This window comes from Diprion similis, chromosome 9, assembly GCF_021155765.1.
Source record: "Diprion similis isolate iyDipSimi1 chromosome 9, iyDipSimi1.1, whole genome shotgun sequence".
Taxonomy (NCBI): domain Eukaryota; kingdom Metazoa; phylum Arthropoda; class Insecta; order Hymenoptera; family Diprionidae; genus Diprion; species Diprion similis.
The window spans coordinates 1502982-1520328 of record NC_060113.1 but is presented as its reverse complement, the minus strand read 5'-3'; the positions used below and the strand labels follow the sequence as shown (position 1 = coordinate 1520328).

At 35.2% G+C, this 17347-nt stretch overlaps 6 protein-coding genes across 9 annotated transcripts; 3 read left to right on the top strand and 3 right to left on the bottom strand.

Annotated features, from left to right (window-relative positions):
- Positions 1–559: 559 nt before the first annotated feature.
- Positions 560–2511, top strand: LOC124410677. Its single transcript, XM_046889234.1, has 4 exons — positions 560–697; positions 1062–1181; positions 1490–1740; positions 1866–2511. The coding sequence occupies exons 1-4, from the start codon at positions 590–592 to the stop codon at positions 2278–2280; spliced, it is 894 nt and encodes a 297-aa protein (XP_046745190.1). The 5' UTR covers positions 560–589; the 3' UTR covers positions 2281–2511.
- A 1116-nt stretch (positions 2512–3627) lies between these two features.
- LOC124410679 lies at positions 3628–5360 on the top strand. Of its 2 annotated transcripts, none has more exons than XM_046889237.1 (4): positions 3628–3720; positions 4035–4218; positions 4482–4743; positions 4947–5360. In XM_046889237.1, exons 2-4 carry the CDS (start codon positions 4123–4125, stop codon positions 5174–5176), a joined length of 588 nt encoding a protein of 195 aa, XP_046745193.1. In that variant the 5' UTR covers positions 3628–3720; positions 4035–4122; the 3' UTR covers positions 5177–5360. The 2 variants fall into 2 exon arrangements, with proteins under 2 accessions (XP_046745193.1, XP_046745194.1); XM_046889238.1 differs by lacking the exon at positions 3628–3720 and adding an exon at positions 3774–3928.
- On the bottom strand, positions 5357–6398 carry LOC124410680 (probable protein BRICK1-B). Its single transcript, XM_046889239.1, has 3 exons — positions 6221–6398; positions 5823–5905; positions 5357–5465 (listed from the first exon to the last, which is right to left on the bottom strand). Exons 1-3 carry the CDS (start codon positions 6339–6341, stop codon positions 5439–5441), a joined length of 231 nt encoding a protein of 76 aa, XP_046745195.1. The 5' UTR covers positions 6342–6398; the 3' UTR covers positions 5357–5438.
- A 135-nt stretch (positions 6399–6533) lies between these two features.
- On the top strand, positions 6534–10329 carry LOC124410668 (transmembrane and coiled-coil domain-containing protein 4-like). Of its 2 annotated transcripts, XM_046889218.1 has the most exons (9): positions 6534–6966; positions 7074–7373; positions 7841–7852; positions 7971–8103; positions 8234–8475; positions 8549–8851; positions 8913–9252; positions 9356–9605; positions 9679–10329. In XM_046889218.1, exons 1-9 carry the CDS (start codon positions 6903–6905, stop codon positions 9769–9771), a joined length of 1737 nt encoding a protein of 578 aa, XP_046745174.1. In that variant the 5' UTR covers positions 6534–6902; the 3' UTR covers positions 9772–10329. The 2 variants fall into 2 exon arrangements, with proteins under 2 accessions (XP_046745174.1, XP_046745175.1); XM_046889219.1 differs by lacking the exon at positions 7841–7852.
- A 1394-nt stretch (positions 10330–11723) lies between these two features.
- Positions 11724–12826, bottom strand: LOC124410533. Its single transcript, XM_046888984.1, has 2 exons — positions 12562–12826; positions 11724–11960 (listed from the first exon to the last, which is right to left on the bottom strand). The coding sequence occupies exons 1-2, from the start codon at positions 12787–12789 to the stop codon at positions 11724–11726; spliced, it is 465 nt and encodes a 154-aa protein (XP_046744940.1). The 5' UTR covers positions 12790–12826.
- Positions 12827–14241: 1415 nt separating this feature from the next.
- Positions 14242–16948, bottom strand: LOC124410673 (collagen and calcium-binding EGF domain-containing protein 1-like). Of its 2 annotated transcripts, none has more exons than XM_046889230.1 (6): positions 16891–16948; positions 15669–16016; positions 15311–15566; positions 14911–15180; positions 14614–14780; positions 14242–14537 (listed from the first exon to the last, which is right to left on the bottom strand). In XM_046889230.1, exons 2-6 carry the CDS (start codon positions 16001–16003, stop codon positions 14294–14296), a joined length of 1272 nt encoding a protein of 423 aa, XP_046745186.1. In that variant the 5' UTR covers positions 16004–16016; positions 16891–16948; the 3' UTR covers positions 14242–14293. The 2 variants fall into 2 exon arrangements, with proteins under 2 accessions (XP_046745186.1, XP_046745185.1); XM_046889229.1 differs by lacking the exon at positions 16891–16948 and adding an exon at positions 16132–16696.
- Between the last annotated feature and the right edge of the window lie 399 nt (positions 16949–17347).

Genomic DNA, 17347 nt, shown 5'->3' with positions numbered 1-17347 from the left:
AACGTTAACTGAAGAAAACAGATATACCCATAAAATCGGTGATACTTCAAATTTAACTTGTCTGCCTATCCAATGGTGAATTAAAAAATTCGTTACAGTTTGCTTTGAATTCACAATTTTTCAGTCTAGCCCCATTTTTTTCCCCCTGTTTCTGGTATCTTATCATACATTCTCCATTTTCGTTGTTTGAATTACGCGGTAGTAGAATTAATCGACGTACACGCTTGAGCGAGATCTTAGAGCATATACAGTATATGCTCTAAGAGCGAGATATATTTATTTATATTATTATTTCTTATCAGTTTATACATGCGCTCACTCACACCCGCAACGTCCATTATAAGAATTTGTCTTTTTTCTTATTCACATTGTAAATAATGGTATTCAATAGAGCAGTCCGTTCAAATTCCCTTTATTTGTTATTTTATCAGTAGGTTAACAAAGCATACATAGTACACTGGCGTTGATGATGATTATGATTCAACAGTAATAGGATACCGTACAAAACGGGGACAAATTGCTAGAAGGCTTCCAGCTGATAGGAGAAAAAAAAAAAACCGGGGCAATTGAGCATTCAGTATTACGAATCATGCCCGCGACAGTAGATCTCAGCTCTGATATATTGCAGCCAATTCCTTTAGAAGAATGGCCGTTACTTCAAAGTCTCTTAAAATCCGATTGGCCTACTTATGCAATGGTGAGTTTTAATTCAACAGTGGTTTGCATATTTTTCTACAATCTAAGATAATTTTTTTTTCACACGCATGGTCTTAATTGATATTTTTTCACGATTGTCCTTATTCTAAAAATTCACTCTGTGCTCTTAGGAATTTTTGTATATATATATATATATATTTGTATTTTTCTTTTTTAACTTTTTGGTATCTCGATTTTAAAAGTTGAAAAAAAAAATTCTTGACTTTCTTTTATTTTTTTATTTTTTTATAAATATTCTGTGAACCAAAGCAAAAATCGTAAAACCTTTCTCGTTACGTGATCTGTTCTTTTATTTCGCTCTTGTGAGAGGTCTTTTGTGTGTAAAAATGAATACAAAATTTCAGTGGTATTATTGGATTCAAAATGCTATAAAATGGAGAAAGCTGAATCCAGACTTGCCTTTAGAAATCTACGCTGCTAATGGAAAGTACAATGAAGATGCGACATTTGTCGGAATAATAAGCGTAAGTTTGTTTTCCTTTCTTTGAAACAACGGTCTTCATACTTTCATCGTCCAATCTATGATTCTAAAGTATCTCATACCAGGTAGTAGATTGGAATCAGACAACAATTTTAAGAACCAACTACACGCTCTGAACTGCACTTTGCCCCAGTAGGGTGGAGATAGTCTCACAAGGTTTTAGCTTACAACTGAAATTTATAATGATAATAATGATAATTCTTTACATGTATTCCAGTCAGTTTGACATTTCTGACAGTGGAAAAGATAATTTTGATTATAATTGAATCGTACGTTATAATTTGTTTGCAGTATGCAATGAGCAGCGTGGTCATCTTTACGAAAGAGCTTTCTGGAAAGGGATTGTACGAAGCATTAGTAAAAACGAAACGATTCGACTATAACAAGGGAATTACATTTAGTGGTGTTCACGAATATATCCAGCCTGTTCTATTTTCTGTATTAGATACTCTTCGTACTAACGAAGGAATCGAAATAATATTAGAAGTACCAGGCTCTTTTCGTATAAAGTCTGCCGAGGATTGTGCAAATGTGGAAATAAAGTATGCAAACACATCAAGCTTCTGTTTTTCTTTTTTTAGTGGGAATTGGGCATAAATTTTTTCTGCACTATTTATAAGAAAATAATAATTAACAATTAATCTTTTATTCCGTTTGAAATTATCAGGGTCCCTGAAGAATGTTACTTGGCAGAACTGGATACATCTCATCTCCCTCTAATAAACTCTGTTTGGCCACACAGAGACAAGGAAAACCCAGAAAATTCGATACAATTTCTCAAGCCAATGGTAATGGTAAATAAAAGTATCGGACTGTTTTTAAAAGAAGGTGATATTTTGGTTTCTTGGGCTATGCATTCCGAATGGCATGGTCTAGGGACAGTACAGACCCTAGACAGTTACAAAAGAAGAGGCTATGCTAAAGTCGTGATTAATGCCTTGGCTAAACAACTGGGAAAACAAGGAATATCGCCCGTTTTAAATGTGGTTACTGGCAACTCACCTTCAGAAAATATGTTCACCTCTCTCAATTGGAAACCAGTTAACTCGACGACATGGGTATCAATAAAAAAACGTTCCTAATTTCATCTACAAATATATCTATGGTAACTAAAATTGTGGACTCAAATATCAAGTGCAAGAATGCAGCCTAGGAAAAAAAAATGTTTTTTCTCTATTATTATACTTTTTATATAATGATGCAATTATTAATTGTTTGATAGTTGATAGATCGTTAAAAATTGCTGAAATTTTGATCTGATGTTATTTTACTATTCATATATATTCCAACCGATTAATATAATTTGAATATTAAAGATGTCACTTAAATAATGATGATATATAGGTGAAAGAATGAATGTTACTATGATTTATTTGTTATAATTAAAACAAAAAAACGCGTAAGATACATTGTTTCGTCTACAAATGATCAAATTTATAATTTCTCGCTGTGATCAATGCAAGTACATATTTTTATAATTGAAGTGCACTATGAGTTGGATTGACATACTGTCTGCGTGATTGCACAATACTTATCAACTACAAATTTAGCGCGAAAAAGGTAATGGCAGATACAGCACTACTTGAGTAACTGTCCATGTTCCAGTTAACATTCAGGGGGAGATGCTGAATTTGAATTGCAATACTAACAATAAATGTCAGTAAAATCTGCAGTCATATCTACATCTACAAATTGATATTTCTAAGATTACTAAAAGTGTAGGCTTGTTAATTTTTAACTACAGGAACTTAACATCAGAAGCATAATTTTTTTTCTCGTGTATCAGATGGACTCTCCCTCTAAGTAATTGCAGCCAGTCAGCAGGGATCAAATAAATGATGTAATTACTACATTTTCGATTGTTCACACGTTGTTATAAATTGTTGAAAGTTAAATCTGATATAATTTCCCCGTCAGTGAATTACCTCAAATCGTTAAAAAGGTTTCAAGACTCTGAAAATTGAAATAAATTGCTTATCTGCTATGTCTTTGACTGATTGTGAAACGGCTATATGTATTTGTATGATAAGGAAATGGATCAAAAAACATTATAAAAGCAAACGGTAACTTGAATCTGAAGATATCTGTATGGTTAATAATATAGGCATACAATTAGTACATGTATGCATTGTTCTTTTTGTTACAGAATATATTTATTATCATCATAATTCAGAAGATATCATTCTCTTATAGCGATATCATTATTTAAACAATGCGACCGAATCTTTATTGTTCAAATTTGTCTTGCTCCATGGTCATAAAAAATGTCGCCAAATTCGCAGGCTCTTTTTGCACACGACGGGGTTCATTAAATACTTCGATCGCATGCTGGAACGTATGAAATATAAAATTTACGTATTTTCTGAAATAGAAATTCATTCGAACTCACCTCGTAACAGTGTAAGGCGCACGCGCAGGTCACGTGTCTAAAAAACTTACACCGTGATTGGCTATTTCTAGCCTCATGCAACTGTTCTCTCATGGCTTCTCCGAAAGTTGAGCCTGGATCATCGCATATTTATGTAATTTTTTAAAATTTATATATTATTCGTTGAAGGAAAGTGATTTATGCTGTTGATGTTAATATAGTGAACAACGGTTGAGTGGATCGTTATTATAGGTTCAAACTACATGCATAGAATCGGCTAGCTTGACGGAAAATATCAGATTTCTTTCTGCTATGAATTTAACCTAGCAATCACAGACTTGATCCTCATCGTTCAAAGTCCTGCAACATTCCATCTGATATTAAATTTGCACATATACTTTTGAGCTATAATTTCTTAAGCTTCCTCAATGAATGTTTACTGAATTTATTGTACGCTTGTATTTACAGTTTACGTAACCTCGTCCGCATCCGACGATCAGCTGGTGGCCTATCAGCTTTTTATAAACGGTCAAGTTGACGGGGTTCAACAGTCATCATGCCTACAAAAGATGTTAGGGAAATGACTATACTGGAGTATATGCATGCTCCTGTAACGTTCACGAATATCCACACACGACGTGGCACACGTCCAGTAAGATGATCAATTTTAATTTCTAGGTTATTCTTTTGTCAGTTTCTTTCTACATTATCTTGTCGTTTATTTCCATTATTCACATTTCAAATGAACGACCATTCATTTCTTCTCACCCTGTTTATTCACCTGCTCCTTTTACTACCTGTTCCATAACGATTCCATCATCCAACTATCAATAATTACAGTCGGAACACTATCGCCAGTCAAGTGCATCGAATTGTGCAACTCTACTTCCACCTGTTTATATTTCTCGCTTATAGTACCAGTACTATGATACACCGGATGGTCAGGATATTTGGAAGAAATTGTGGGTAACAGGGAAATGGGGTCTTGGTATAGGAGGATTCTTATCTTTGGTCGATACACGCATGTACTCCAACCCGAAAACTATTCTGGAAGGACTCAACCGAGCTGCGTATATCACCATACCTATTGTATCTGCCTTTACAACTTATGCAGCGATAACTTACACCGCTACAAGTCTCCGAAACAAAGATGACCCTATCAATAGTTTGATAGGAGGTAAGTAAAAAATGTAATATATTACAGTATCTATATGCTACCTCTTTGTGTGGGAAGTTGCATGGAGAAAATAAATATGTACGATACTATTATAGCAAAATCTCACTGCATTATTAAGTTTATTTTTCTCATCATAAAACAGAAAATTTTGTAAAATTGTACTTTTCTTACAACCCACATAACTAATTTACCTTATCTCAAAGGTATGGCAGCTGGAAGCCTGTTGGGTTACATGTACAAGGGTCCTATCTATATTTGGCCTCTTGCTGTGCTGACCGGGGCATTTTGTATGGTTAAAAAAGATGCACACGATAAAGGATACGATTTCGGTGATATTAGTCAACTACAGCGAATTTACGGAATTCACACAAGTCCTCATCATGACTCCAGTTTGTTTCCTATTGGAGAGAAAGGTTGGACAACTGAGGCTTGATTAAAAAAATCAAGCACCTTTGCAAAAATAGTGTTACCTTAATATGATTGTACGTCATCATGCATTTGCTATTGTTGCATGACAGGATGTATATAAAAAAACATAAATACAATTATTCGGTTCAAATAGTCTACATTATTTATTGTACATACATATTAAAGAGGTGAAAGTTTCTATGCGTAAATTATTATTATCATTATTATAATTATCATTATTGATATTTCATTCAAATTATAAATTTATATACATATTAGTCATGTTGTTATGTCAAGGTTTCTCCTTTAGTTACCTGAAAAATTAAAAAACGACTGTTACGTTGTATAGTCTGATAATTTTCACTAAAAAGTGTGTAGGTAGTACATATTTTCGAATTTAGTACATCAATCAAAATACTCGTTGGGATTTTCAGCAAACTTACAGTGCTGTGAAAAATCTAATGAATCATTCATCTTTGATTACCACAGGAAAAGACATTCCATAGATCAACCCAGAAATTGCAAAAATGATGATGCGAAGCTATTTTTTAAGCTTATTCAGACATATTTTCATCAGACTGTTTTATCTGAGGTGATATTTGAATGTAATTTTCAATGGCATTTATAGTAATGGGCTGATTTTGAATGTGCATTTTTAAATTGTAACTTACACATGCTTCAAGGTATTCTATACGACGTTCTAATGTTGTTAGTTTTTCATTTAAAACAGCCAGTCGTGATCTGCATGACATATCTGTGAAACAATGAAAATATTGAATAAAGCAGGGTCCTGATTGTAAATATTTTTACTCCCTACATTGGGTAACTTCAAAATTGATTTCTATCAGGAGTTGGACAATGATCGATCTTTTTTGAAAAAAGGACGTAACTCCGACAAGGCACTAATGTTCCAAATTAGATATTGAAGTGTAACTGAAAGTCGTATTACTTAATACAGGCTTGTATAATTGACATACGACTGTGTTGTTTTTATTGACTATATAATAAACATTGAGCAGCAGAATGAAGTGAACATAACCTAAGAATGAAGTGAAAAGTTGATTCATACCGAATGAATTGAGGAAGTCGGTGATTTTTTTAATACTTCCAGTTATAACTTCGATGTATTCACGATTTGCCCAATCCTGTTGGATTTGCTTCTGTATTGCCTCGCGGTGAATCGCAGCCATTATTTAGGGCTTCGCACAACCTCAATTTTGTGTCTTATTGTTAATTAAGATTAACGAACTGTTGCTGTCAGTGTCTATTCTTTGACGGCTGGCTTTGACCATCCCTTGAGCAATTGTAGTTCGTACAACCGGCGCAAGACCAAACTGCGCATGAATTTTTGTTATTAATTTCACCGTCACAAGCGTCGAAGTGACATTTGAAACATGAATACGCGTGAATGAGGAAAACCGATATCACATTAGTTATTAGCGAATGCAAATACCTGCGTCAATTATTTTATACAACACCGTGATTTCTATGAAACATACACTTTCATGTGACAAATAGTATTTTGATAAGTATTTTCGTTTATCCCCTGAGAGCGTATTTCTAGGTTATGTTAGGCCGCCCAACGCTGTTGCTGGGTCGTGATAAATGTGGTATTTCAATTTTCGTCAATCGCCTGATATCGTAGTTTGTGCCTAGTGATTAGAGCGTCGACGGTGAATCGTTTGCACAGTTTGTAAACGATATCTTTAAAAAATTTTAGAACGTATGACGTCTGATATACATCTGATAAAATGTCATCTAAAGACAGCTGTCCGGATTCAAAATTGAATCAACAGATGTCGGCGGAAAAAAAAGGTGAATTTTTCGACTCGCAATATATATTTATATGCTGGCTAATCAATGAAAATAAGCCCGTTCTTATCAAGTCGCATAGATGTAATCATCGACTATTTATTTTACAGGTATAAAAGAATTGGACATTTCAGAAGCTGGATTATACGCATATGGAGCTATTTGTTCGCTGACTCTGGCGGAGTTGTTCCCAGATCCCAGCGACCATGCCTATAACAATTTATGCATGAAAATGATCTGTCAGCATTTGAAAATGAATGCAAGAAACGAACCTGTAATGATGTACCTAAGCGAGGGAAAAAGCGACCAGTCCCAACAGCCTTATATTGCTTTGCTTATGGAAGAACCCAATTTAAAAGGCAAAACAATTTTAGTTGTTCAGGATTTGGTATTACTGGCCGTCCGCAATGGTGAATAAATTTTTACTCATCAATGCAATATTCATACATCAGCCATTACATATTCAGTTCCACATGTGTAAAAGTTTAAAAGTAAAATACCACAAACTAAATCTGCCATCTATACATTTAATAAATTGAAAAATTAATAGCATTGTAATCAATTGTACACAAGTTTCCAACAATATTTTCACCAGGAGAAAAATTGGCAGGGATTTTGGGTACAGATGAGATGAATTTTCAATCTGTATTTTACATGCATAGTGTTGCTCAATCGTTTCTTGCAAGAAGGCAAAATGAAAACCGATTCACGCAGATATTGTAAAATTGTAGGTATCATTTACAATCATTATGTTTACTGTCATCATAAATTGAAACATTCTACAGATATGATAACGTTTTTTCCACTATTCTGAAACAACCAGTTTATGAAAACCAATATTTCATATCATTTTTTTGTATTCTTACATTTTCTGCAGGGATTGTGTCAGGTAATAATCTTAATAATATTATGAGCACTGATATACGTGTGTATATATGTAGTTAGTAGTAGATGATTTCAGAAAATACAATATCAATGTATTCATTTGACATAATTTTTCAATCCAGGTGAATATGATGCTAGACAAAGAGTATTAATCAGACGAATATCCGAACTACTAAATGTCCCATTCGAATTAATTGAATTCTATGAGCATTCCCTGGTCAGATTGTTGAATGAGAGTCAAAGTGAACAAACAGAGTATGTGCATAATATTTTGAATCATTTCTTTAAGTACTTTTTGTTCTCTCTAACACACTTCTCGCCCCTCTGATAGTAATCCTAAGCCTACAAAATTGGGCCCCATAATTATCTGTTATCTTCAATACAGGGCGGAGCAACATGAGACTGAACGACGTGATAAAATACGTAGAATCAAGAGATACGCAGCGATTGGCTTGGCCACCATAGGAGGTGGAACATTGTTAGGTTTAACCGGAGGATTAGCCGCACCATTTATCGGTGCTGGAGTAGGCACAATACTGGGAAGCGCGAGTGCAGCTGCACTGGGCAGTACTGCTGGTATTGCGATTATAGGTTCTTTGTTTGGAGTGGCTGGAGCTGGACTGACAGGTTCGACGCTGAACTGTTTGAAATGATTGTTTATGGAGTTTGTCAATGTTTTAATGATTTGATCGTCACGTAGGATATAAAATGAAGAAACGAGTTGGGGAAATTGAGGAGTTTGAATTCGAACCTTTAACACTGTCTGGTTATGGAACTGTGGATCAACAACTTCACATTGTCATTGCTATTACTGGTTGGCTGAACGACGAAGAAGTCGATAATGTTGTCAGGCCTTGGCAATCTCTCTCTGTATCTAGGGAGCAATATGCTCTTAGATATGAAACGAAGTATTTGATTGAAATGGGACAAGCATTTGAGTACATACTAAACATGGCTGTTTCTGTGGCCACCCAAGAGGCTTTAAAATATACAATTCTTTCTAGTAAGTGCTATACAAAAAAGTTTATGTGTTGCAAAAATTGTATTGCCGTCTCACTTTTCAGGTCTCATAAGTGCTGTCGCCTGGCCTGCTACTCTGTTATCAATAGCATCTGTGATAGATAATCCATGGTCTGTGTGTTGCCGGCGAAGCTCAGAAGCCGGTAAACAATTAGCTTATGTTCTGCTTACTAGGCAGCATGGCAAGAGGCCAGTTACGCTAGTCGGCTTCAGTCTGGGCGCCCGAGTCATATATTATTGTTTGAGAGAAATGGCTGAAATTGGCGGTGGTAAGGGAATTATACAGGATGCGATATTACTCGGAGCACCAGTTACGAATAATAAAACGGAGTGGGAAAAATGTTCTAAAGTAGTAGCAGGCAGATTTGTTAACGGATATTGCAGGTATTTTACTGTTGAAATTTATTTGCGTATTTCAATAATCGATTCATATCTAATAAAAATGCTCCTTGGAAATACATTGATGTTTTTTTTTCCATTTTGTTAGCGGCGACTGGCTGCTGCGGTTTCTATATCGTACTTTATCCATGAATTCTGGGGTGGCAGGATTGTTTCCTATTGATTGCAAGAAAGTAATAAATGTAGACTTGAGCTCTATAGTGGGAGGCCATAGTGAATATCCTGAAAAATTACCAGAACTTTTGAATTTTGTTGGCTTAAATACAAAGACAAGTCAGGTTCTAGATACTGAAAATGGAATGAAAAAATCTAATTCCGAACTACCATGCGCAGAAAAGGTTCGTATGGAAGAGATGACAACTTGCCGTGAAATCATAAAACCTCATTAACCAATGTAATCCCGTTTTCCAGCATGTGAGTAATCTAAAGTTGTCCAAATCTGATATGTGCCTACCTTCCAAGAAATGCCTGACTGACGAGAAGAATACGATGCCGTCCAATTAGTAGTTGTCCAAAAGATTTAAAAAATCTTTAATATCAATTATTATGCCTTTGATATAAGTATTAATTATAAGTATCTAAAAATGACCGTACTAATAAAATATTGGGTAATCGAAGAAAACTAATACAAGTGCTAATATATCAAATCAATTTATTCAAATATATACGATATATATCTATGCACAACAAATCATAACGACGCAGGGCCATAAAATACGAAACACAAATAACGTTTTTTTTTTTAAATCTTTTTTCTTGCAACATTATCTTCCTTTTAACAAAACAGGTCCAATTATGTGTAATCTAATGTATGTTTCAGCTACCATTTAGAAGACAGATTTATATAAAACTTATATATTTAAGAAAGTCTATTTGTCACCTTTTATACAATAGGATTATTCACGAAAATTTATTAATTACATGATGTAATTAGAATATAGCTGTATCGTGAAAGAGTTAGTAATGCGCACAAACGTCAACATGTACGAAATAGAATATTTATTCTATCCAACATTGTTGAATCTGAAGAGATATCTCTAATGTTAATTATTTTTACAGTCATTATTTAGAAACAAGCCTTTGATGAATTATTGTTTGTAAATATTATGTGATAGCTATATTGAAAATTGTACATCAATTTGTGTACTACAGATAATGTCGTTGAGAAATGTACTGTATTGTTCCGATTGTAAGCCAAGGTTTTTTGTCGGTGACAGCACCTGCCAAAATCATCCTCGTCTTATACACAGACCCATCTTATGTGCCGGTAACTAAGAAAACCATCCTGATATACTGTCTCAGAACTGGAGGTCGGCTTATACACTCAACAATATGGTAATACCATTATTTTTCTTAAATGCACTAATAAAGCTTGTGTACTATATGTATGTAACTTATGTATGCTGTGCTTGAAGAAACGAAACAATTAAAGATGATATTTTATGACATTTGTATTACTGAATACTGTTTTTACTAATGTTTTACTGTTTACTAATATGCATCATATATGAGACTCGAATGGTGATCCTATAGTTTTACAAAATTTTTACCAGAGCTTTGAGTGAAGTCAAGAAAATCTGAGAAATACTGAACTAAAATGTAAACAAACTTCAAAAAAAGAATTAACGTACTTGGTTCTTATTAAAACTTAGTCGTAATTAAAAACTAATAAAAATAACTAAGATCTAAGATGGCCAAAAAAGTTTGAAAAACAATATTCATATCAAATTTCTGAATTATAGTATATATTCTGTGAAAACAATGTAATTTGTGCAAATTACATTTGATGTTAGTTATATATTGCTATTTGCTCAGATGAAAACTCGAATTTTACTATCACACTTAAAGTACACAGATAATATTTAGAAGGACTTTGGGTCTTTCAATATTTGTGGTCCTATAATTTACATCATTTAGATAGAAGTTTGCAATGTCACATGCAATATAAAAAAATTACGAATAAAATCTATAGAATTTTTAACAGGGTAGGAAACTCTTGTATTACATGAATTTATAATATCTTCAATGTCAAATCAAATAATATTATTCGAAAAATCCAAGAGACTGAATTTGGCAACTCTATTCAGCTTATTCATGTTTAGAAGCTTCTTTGTAGTTTAACTTCGTATTTTCTAACTTATACGATGAGTTCATAAAAATAAGTATTCTCACGCATTGAAATTAGAATAACATAAATTTATAAAACCATACCTATATTTAACATGTTGCATATTGCATCACACGATAAATAAATTAAACTTTCAGCCTTTTTCACAGCACTTTAGCAAACAGTTGATAATTCTTCTAACAATATCTGTTAGAAACATACTGAAATTTTGGATGAATATAATAAGTATAATCCATAGCTTATGATTTTAACGTTTTTCATCTACTTTCACTTCTTTTGTTATATTAGTACAGAAAGATGTTCAGAAATGAGAGAGAACAAAACAAACCTAACGATAGGTTTCATATGTGACAACATATTTTGGGTAGCGACCAGCATCGTGTGTAAAATAATTCCTGAGTGCTTGCACAATTACAATTTTTTTGTACGATGCACAGTAAGATACCGCAGTGGATACGGATCCAAAAAACTTGTCTCTGCTATGACCCAGCCGCCGATAATCACAATTAAAACGCAGTGCTGTTTGCAGCTGCTCTTTGTCCTCCAGTGGCATAAAGTAGATTACCTTTAATGACAGAGAAATTGACAGATTTGAGCAAATAGGGGAAGGAAAGGTATGAAAAGAAAACCTTACTTAACAGTAATATTAAACATATCGATAGTAAATTTGGTACCAAGGAGGCAAAGTAGGTGTTTTTTACGCTGAGTATAAACTAGCAATATGAGTCGTAGGCGAGCACATGCACAAGCCAAAGATGAATGTTGTAAATTCGCAAGGCGAAACAGACTTTGCTTCCATTGCGCACATAATACTTTATGTAACAAAAGTGTGTGCGAGTTTTTTTTTTACAGCAAAGTACAAAAAAAAAGCAATTTCAAATACTAGGATGTAAAAGTACACTTTAATGTACTCTCATGGTGTTTTTAGCGCTGTTTATAAACAAGCATACACTGTGTAGATGTGTGTATGGACTACTAATTCGTATTATGCTAGTGAGAATATATACGACCAGAAATTTTCAAAGAAGAATAATATATATCTAATGTGTATTAATCGTGTAAATTAGATGTTTATGGCAGAAAAGTTTGAGGAGAGAAAACGTTTGATCTGTAAACATGACGTGTATAAAAATTGCAAGCACTTTATCGATGCTTGTACATCTTACCTCTAAAGGATTATCTTTTTGCAGTTTATAAAGCAGATATTTTCCGTACTGGTACGGATTTTGTACGCGTTCGATTTTCACAACATTGTAATCGTCGAAATGATTTTCGACTTGTACGTATTCGTCGATGTCATGAGTGGAACATTTACACAATTCAACCAGATAGTACGGTTTACTGTTATACGATTTTACAGCCCACTCACTGGGTAAAGGCACCGCTTCCAACATTTTTTTCTATATTTTGATCTTGACCGATGTTAAGACGACCGCTGAACGGCTAAAAGAAGCGACTAAGGCCACGTATGAGAAACAATTTCGAATCGCGTAGCATGCAGAGTCGTCACATCGGATTATTTTACGCGATCCTAAGACCACCGGGTTAGTGAGTACCAATAACCATACAATCGGGGGCTTGCACTTGGTTACACAGAATTCCTAGCGTCAGAGACCGGGGATTCACTGCTGTAGTACAACAAACTGTTTTGTTGTGATCCCACACATGCGCAGTGCCGTATTCCGACAGCTATTCCGCGGTCGCCGCTCACTTCCGCGTTCATTCGCCGTTTGGTCGATCACCAGGAGGGCTATCGTGTAATTTTTCACATTTCATTCGCACATTTCCTACCATCTAAGCAACCTGCCCAGGCTATCATGTAACTTTTTAAATTTCAATATTTTCACATTTTCCACCATCCAAGCATTCTGATTTGTTGTCTAAACTTTGCAAACCAATCAAAATGCTTGGATGATGGGAAATGTTAGAATGTAAACGTAAAAAGTTACATGCTAAAGCCTGAGCTACAATAGGTCGCGCACGCATTGCAGCGTAACCCTCATGCTTGCACCGATTAACCTAATCATGAATATCTTTCCGTGCAATGTGTTCGCGAAGTATTGTATCCTCTAATGTAATAGCCAAATGACTGATCACTATAGACCTCGATCAAATATATATTATTATGTCTTGAGATGCGCGCGAGGAACTGGAAGTGTCGTGAGTGACGTCATTCGCGTAAAACGATCGCACGGAAAATTACGCAGTCGGGGTTTAATTTGATGAAATCAAAAAATTCGAAGTGAGTCTTAAGATGCGATGAGTGTTAAATTATGCCAAAGTGATGCTTGGATAACAGAAGACACACATAGTTTGTGCTTAGAAAATGGAGTTTCCACACACCATTCATCGTAAAGGTGAGTCCATAAATGCATTGATTATAAATAACCATGGCTTAAAAAAAATCAGTTCTGTCGGCATGTCAGTTGCCATGCCGGTATGGCAGAATGCATGTCGGAAATGAAGAAGAAAGTAGGTCATTCATTTGTTTGACGCACGGAGCTTATAAGTCTAATATTTTCTGTGAAATTCGGGTAAATATTGGTACATATATCGCTCAAAGATAAACATTAATTACCATTCCATGATTGATGGTTTATAATTATAAACCATCATTAATGAACGGAAAATTGTGAGAAACTCGTAAGTTTAATTCTCGAATGCGCATGCGCGAACTGTTGGTCAAGTTTATTTGAGTTCTTCATACATTTTATAAAAAAAAAGACTGCCGCCGTCAGAACAATTTTCAAAGGACCGAGGATAACAGTTAGATACTAAAATTTGTCTGCTAAGCTGTTTTATTCTTCACACGTGTTATTATTGGAACCATTAATTAATACATCCGACATGCTATGATAATCAGTTGTGTTTATAATATATGTATACATACAATACATATTACGCGTCATATTGGTACGAATCTTCGCCAGAATTATCCAGCTCCTCGTCGTACGAGTATTCTGAAATTACATCAATTTCACCGTTTCTGAACTCTTCCACATCACCTTTTGGGGCATCTGTTAATTGCTTTGGCAATATCAACGCTCCGTCCCTAGTAGCTCCCCGTTGTTTTTTATGCCTAGACCTTTCCTTGTTCAGACGATGTCGTCTCAATGCTGCCTGCATATCAAACCTTCTGGGTCTGAAATTATTTTCAGATTTGTAAATGCCTAAACAATAATTATCGCATTCACAGCAACATTCTTTGTCATACTCACATCGCATCCTTGAAAACTTTCTCCTGAAGTAACACTATGTCGTGCCTGACATCAGCCAAAAGTAGCAGTAAGAAATCAAAACTTCCGGGCGAGCCTCTGGGTCCTCTTGGTCCTCGTTCACCAGATTCACCCTTGGTTCCTGTTTTACCTGGTGCACCGATGGGCCCCTATTTTCATTAATATTTGACTATTAGGAATGCAAATTCAGGTTCATCGGGGTCGTAGACGTGATTCACCAACAGCAAGTCTATCTTTAGGTTTAATAAAGTGAAGCTAGAATTATTCCATTCTACTAACTACAGGTCCACGTTGACATTTGCAAAAGCCGTTGCTGGTAGGTGCAAAAGAATCAAAAACTGAGTAGGCCTGTTCATTCCCCAAATTTTCAAACGACCGATAACTGTCAGTATTATGGTGAGGACTGTTCCCGTCAACTCCTGGAAAACCGCGAGGTCCAGGGGGGCCAGGAGGTCCTGGTGGACCCATTGGGCCTGGAGGTCCAGAAGCATAACTTGATAATCTTACAGCTGTGCTAAGGGCGACGACCTTGTCCTGGAGCTTTCGAACCTGGAATAAAATCGGATTCAGTATAGGTTGCTAGTGAATTCTTACCTGTGTGATATTTCCGGGGTCTTATTAATGCAGAAAAAATATGCAGAACATTATTTACTTTGGTTTTGCATATTTATTCTCTTGCCTTATCGTGCAGTCGCAAAACTGTATCGCAGTTGGCGTAGCATCTCGATGCAGCTGCTACTGTGTCCCCTTTTGAAACCGTAATTTCTTCGCAAGTCCTGTTATCTCCTCTAAGAACAAATCCTTCTTTACAACGACATGAAAAGCCTCCGGCATTGTTAATGCAAATTTGTTCACAGTCTGCTTTTCCCTCCATGCATTCGTCGACATCCAGGCATACTGGTTTTAATCCTTTTTTTTGACGTTCAGGACTAAATCTGGTTAAAGAAATGATAGGGAATATAAGTGATGATCACAATTAAGTTTTCTTTTTTAAGCTTCTATGCATTTAGATGGTGTTTGATTTGTGTTCTTATTACTTGTAACCGTCCCAACAGGTGCAGATCACTCGCTGCATCAAAACGCTGCATTGTTGTTCGCATAAATTGAGACTGCATGGATCTGTACCTTTTGGTACGCATTGACCATTCAGCAAGGTATATTCTGGGCAGCAATGGACTCTTGAGCAATCTGTCCATTCATTATTAACACCCCGGCATTTATACCGAGTTTTAATTACGTTCGTTGATGGACATTCAAGAGTTTCGGATACTGATGCCGGCAGAACTTCATAAAGTGCGTCCAAGTAGTACCCTTCTTCTGAGATAACGTTTCTATTATCTGAATACTCCTGCTGAGTACTTGAAGCTGTCATCAGAATGCTGAATCTGTTCCAGAAACTCAGTCATGAACCATTTCGAACACAAGCATGGGTACAAAATATAAAAATACGGTTACTTGGTGGTAAATAATAATATATTGAAAAGTGTATCATTTACTTACGTGATAAGAAAGCTTGTCCTCATTTTTCCATAAATCTTTGCCTAGATGGCATGATAATTAAATTATAAAATCCACCTGCACCGAGTCAAAAATGTAGAAAAAAAAAAAATAATTATCAAAGATATATTCGGATTTTTGATTTATTTTAAGAATTTATGTGAGAAATTATCAAGCGTCCATAATATTTTGTAATTATTATTAAAGTTCGATTTTTCGTCTAAAGAACTTCAGTCTCTTGACAGAGAATCGTCTCAATCTCATTACACCGGTAGACTGACAGTGTTCAGGAACGGCTGAATGGATCGCTTCTCAACTGTGTTACGTAAACTACTTAGAACAGATATACTCTTACAGGAATTTTCACTTCTCAATACACTCAACTGCGAGGAACAACGTACCCTTTATATTAACAAGCTAGCACATTGTGCTTAAGTGGAATTGACATGAAAACGACGGATGTCATGTTTATTTGAAAACTCTCGGACTTTGAAGATCACCAATAACTCGTATTAAGAATATTTGTATTAAAAAATTGGTACATACATTATTTTCAACTATTATAAAATACGTTCTTATCGTATAGATATTTAGTTTTCTAAGTTATTTTTCAAATCATTTTGTCGTTGTCATAAGAAAACTGAACTTTAAGGATATAAATTTTGGAGAGTTACTTGCGCGTACCAAATCGAATCAGAAAAATATCTATACGTATACAGTGTCTGGCGACCGTATTTATGCACCATACTGTGTTATGGTTACTTTAATTTTATTTAACGAGACTGCTTGGAAGTTAACGTCGTCGGATGTTCCGTCACGAATGTACGCCAGGAGAAGCTACGACTAAAATAGTTCTCCGGTTTGTTTTTTTCTAAATTTTTTTTTCTTCCTAGCTACCATAAACTCAATCGTAAAACGAATAGGCAGTTCAAAATTCCCGTCGTGCCTCGTGCGTACAAATGTAAAACGAAAATTAGAATAATTTCAAATAAATACAGAACTTTGTAAAATAATTTATTCCCATCATCGAATCTCTCGGCTTTGATTCGGTTCAAGCGAATCCATAATTAGAAGCTGGTTTGTAACTGTCGATCATTAAACGTCTTTTAAATAGCGGCATTTTTTGCCGCAACACGTGCGGGCGACGCTCGGAAAACTTCGGTAATGTCCGGAAGCCTTCGGTGCGGTTCGTCAATGTTCGTGAAGCCAGCTACGATCG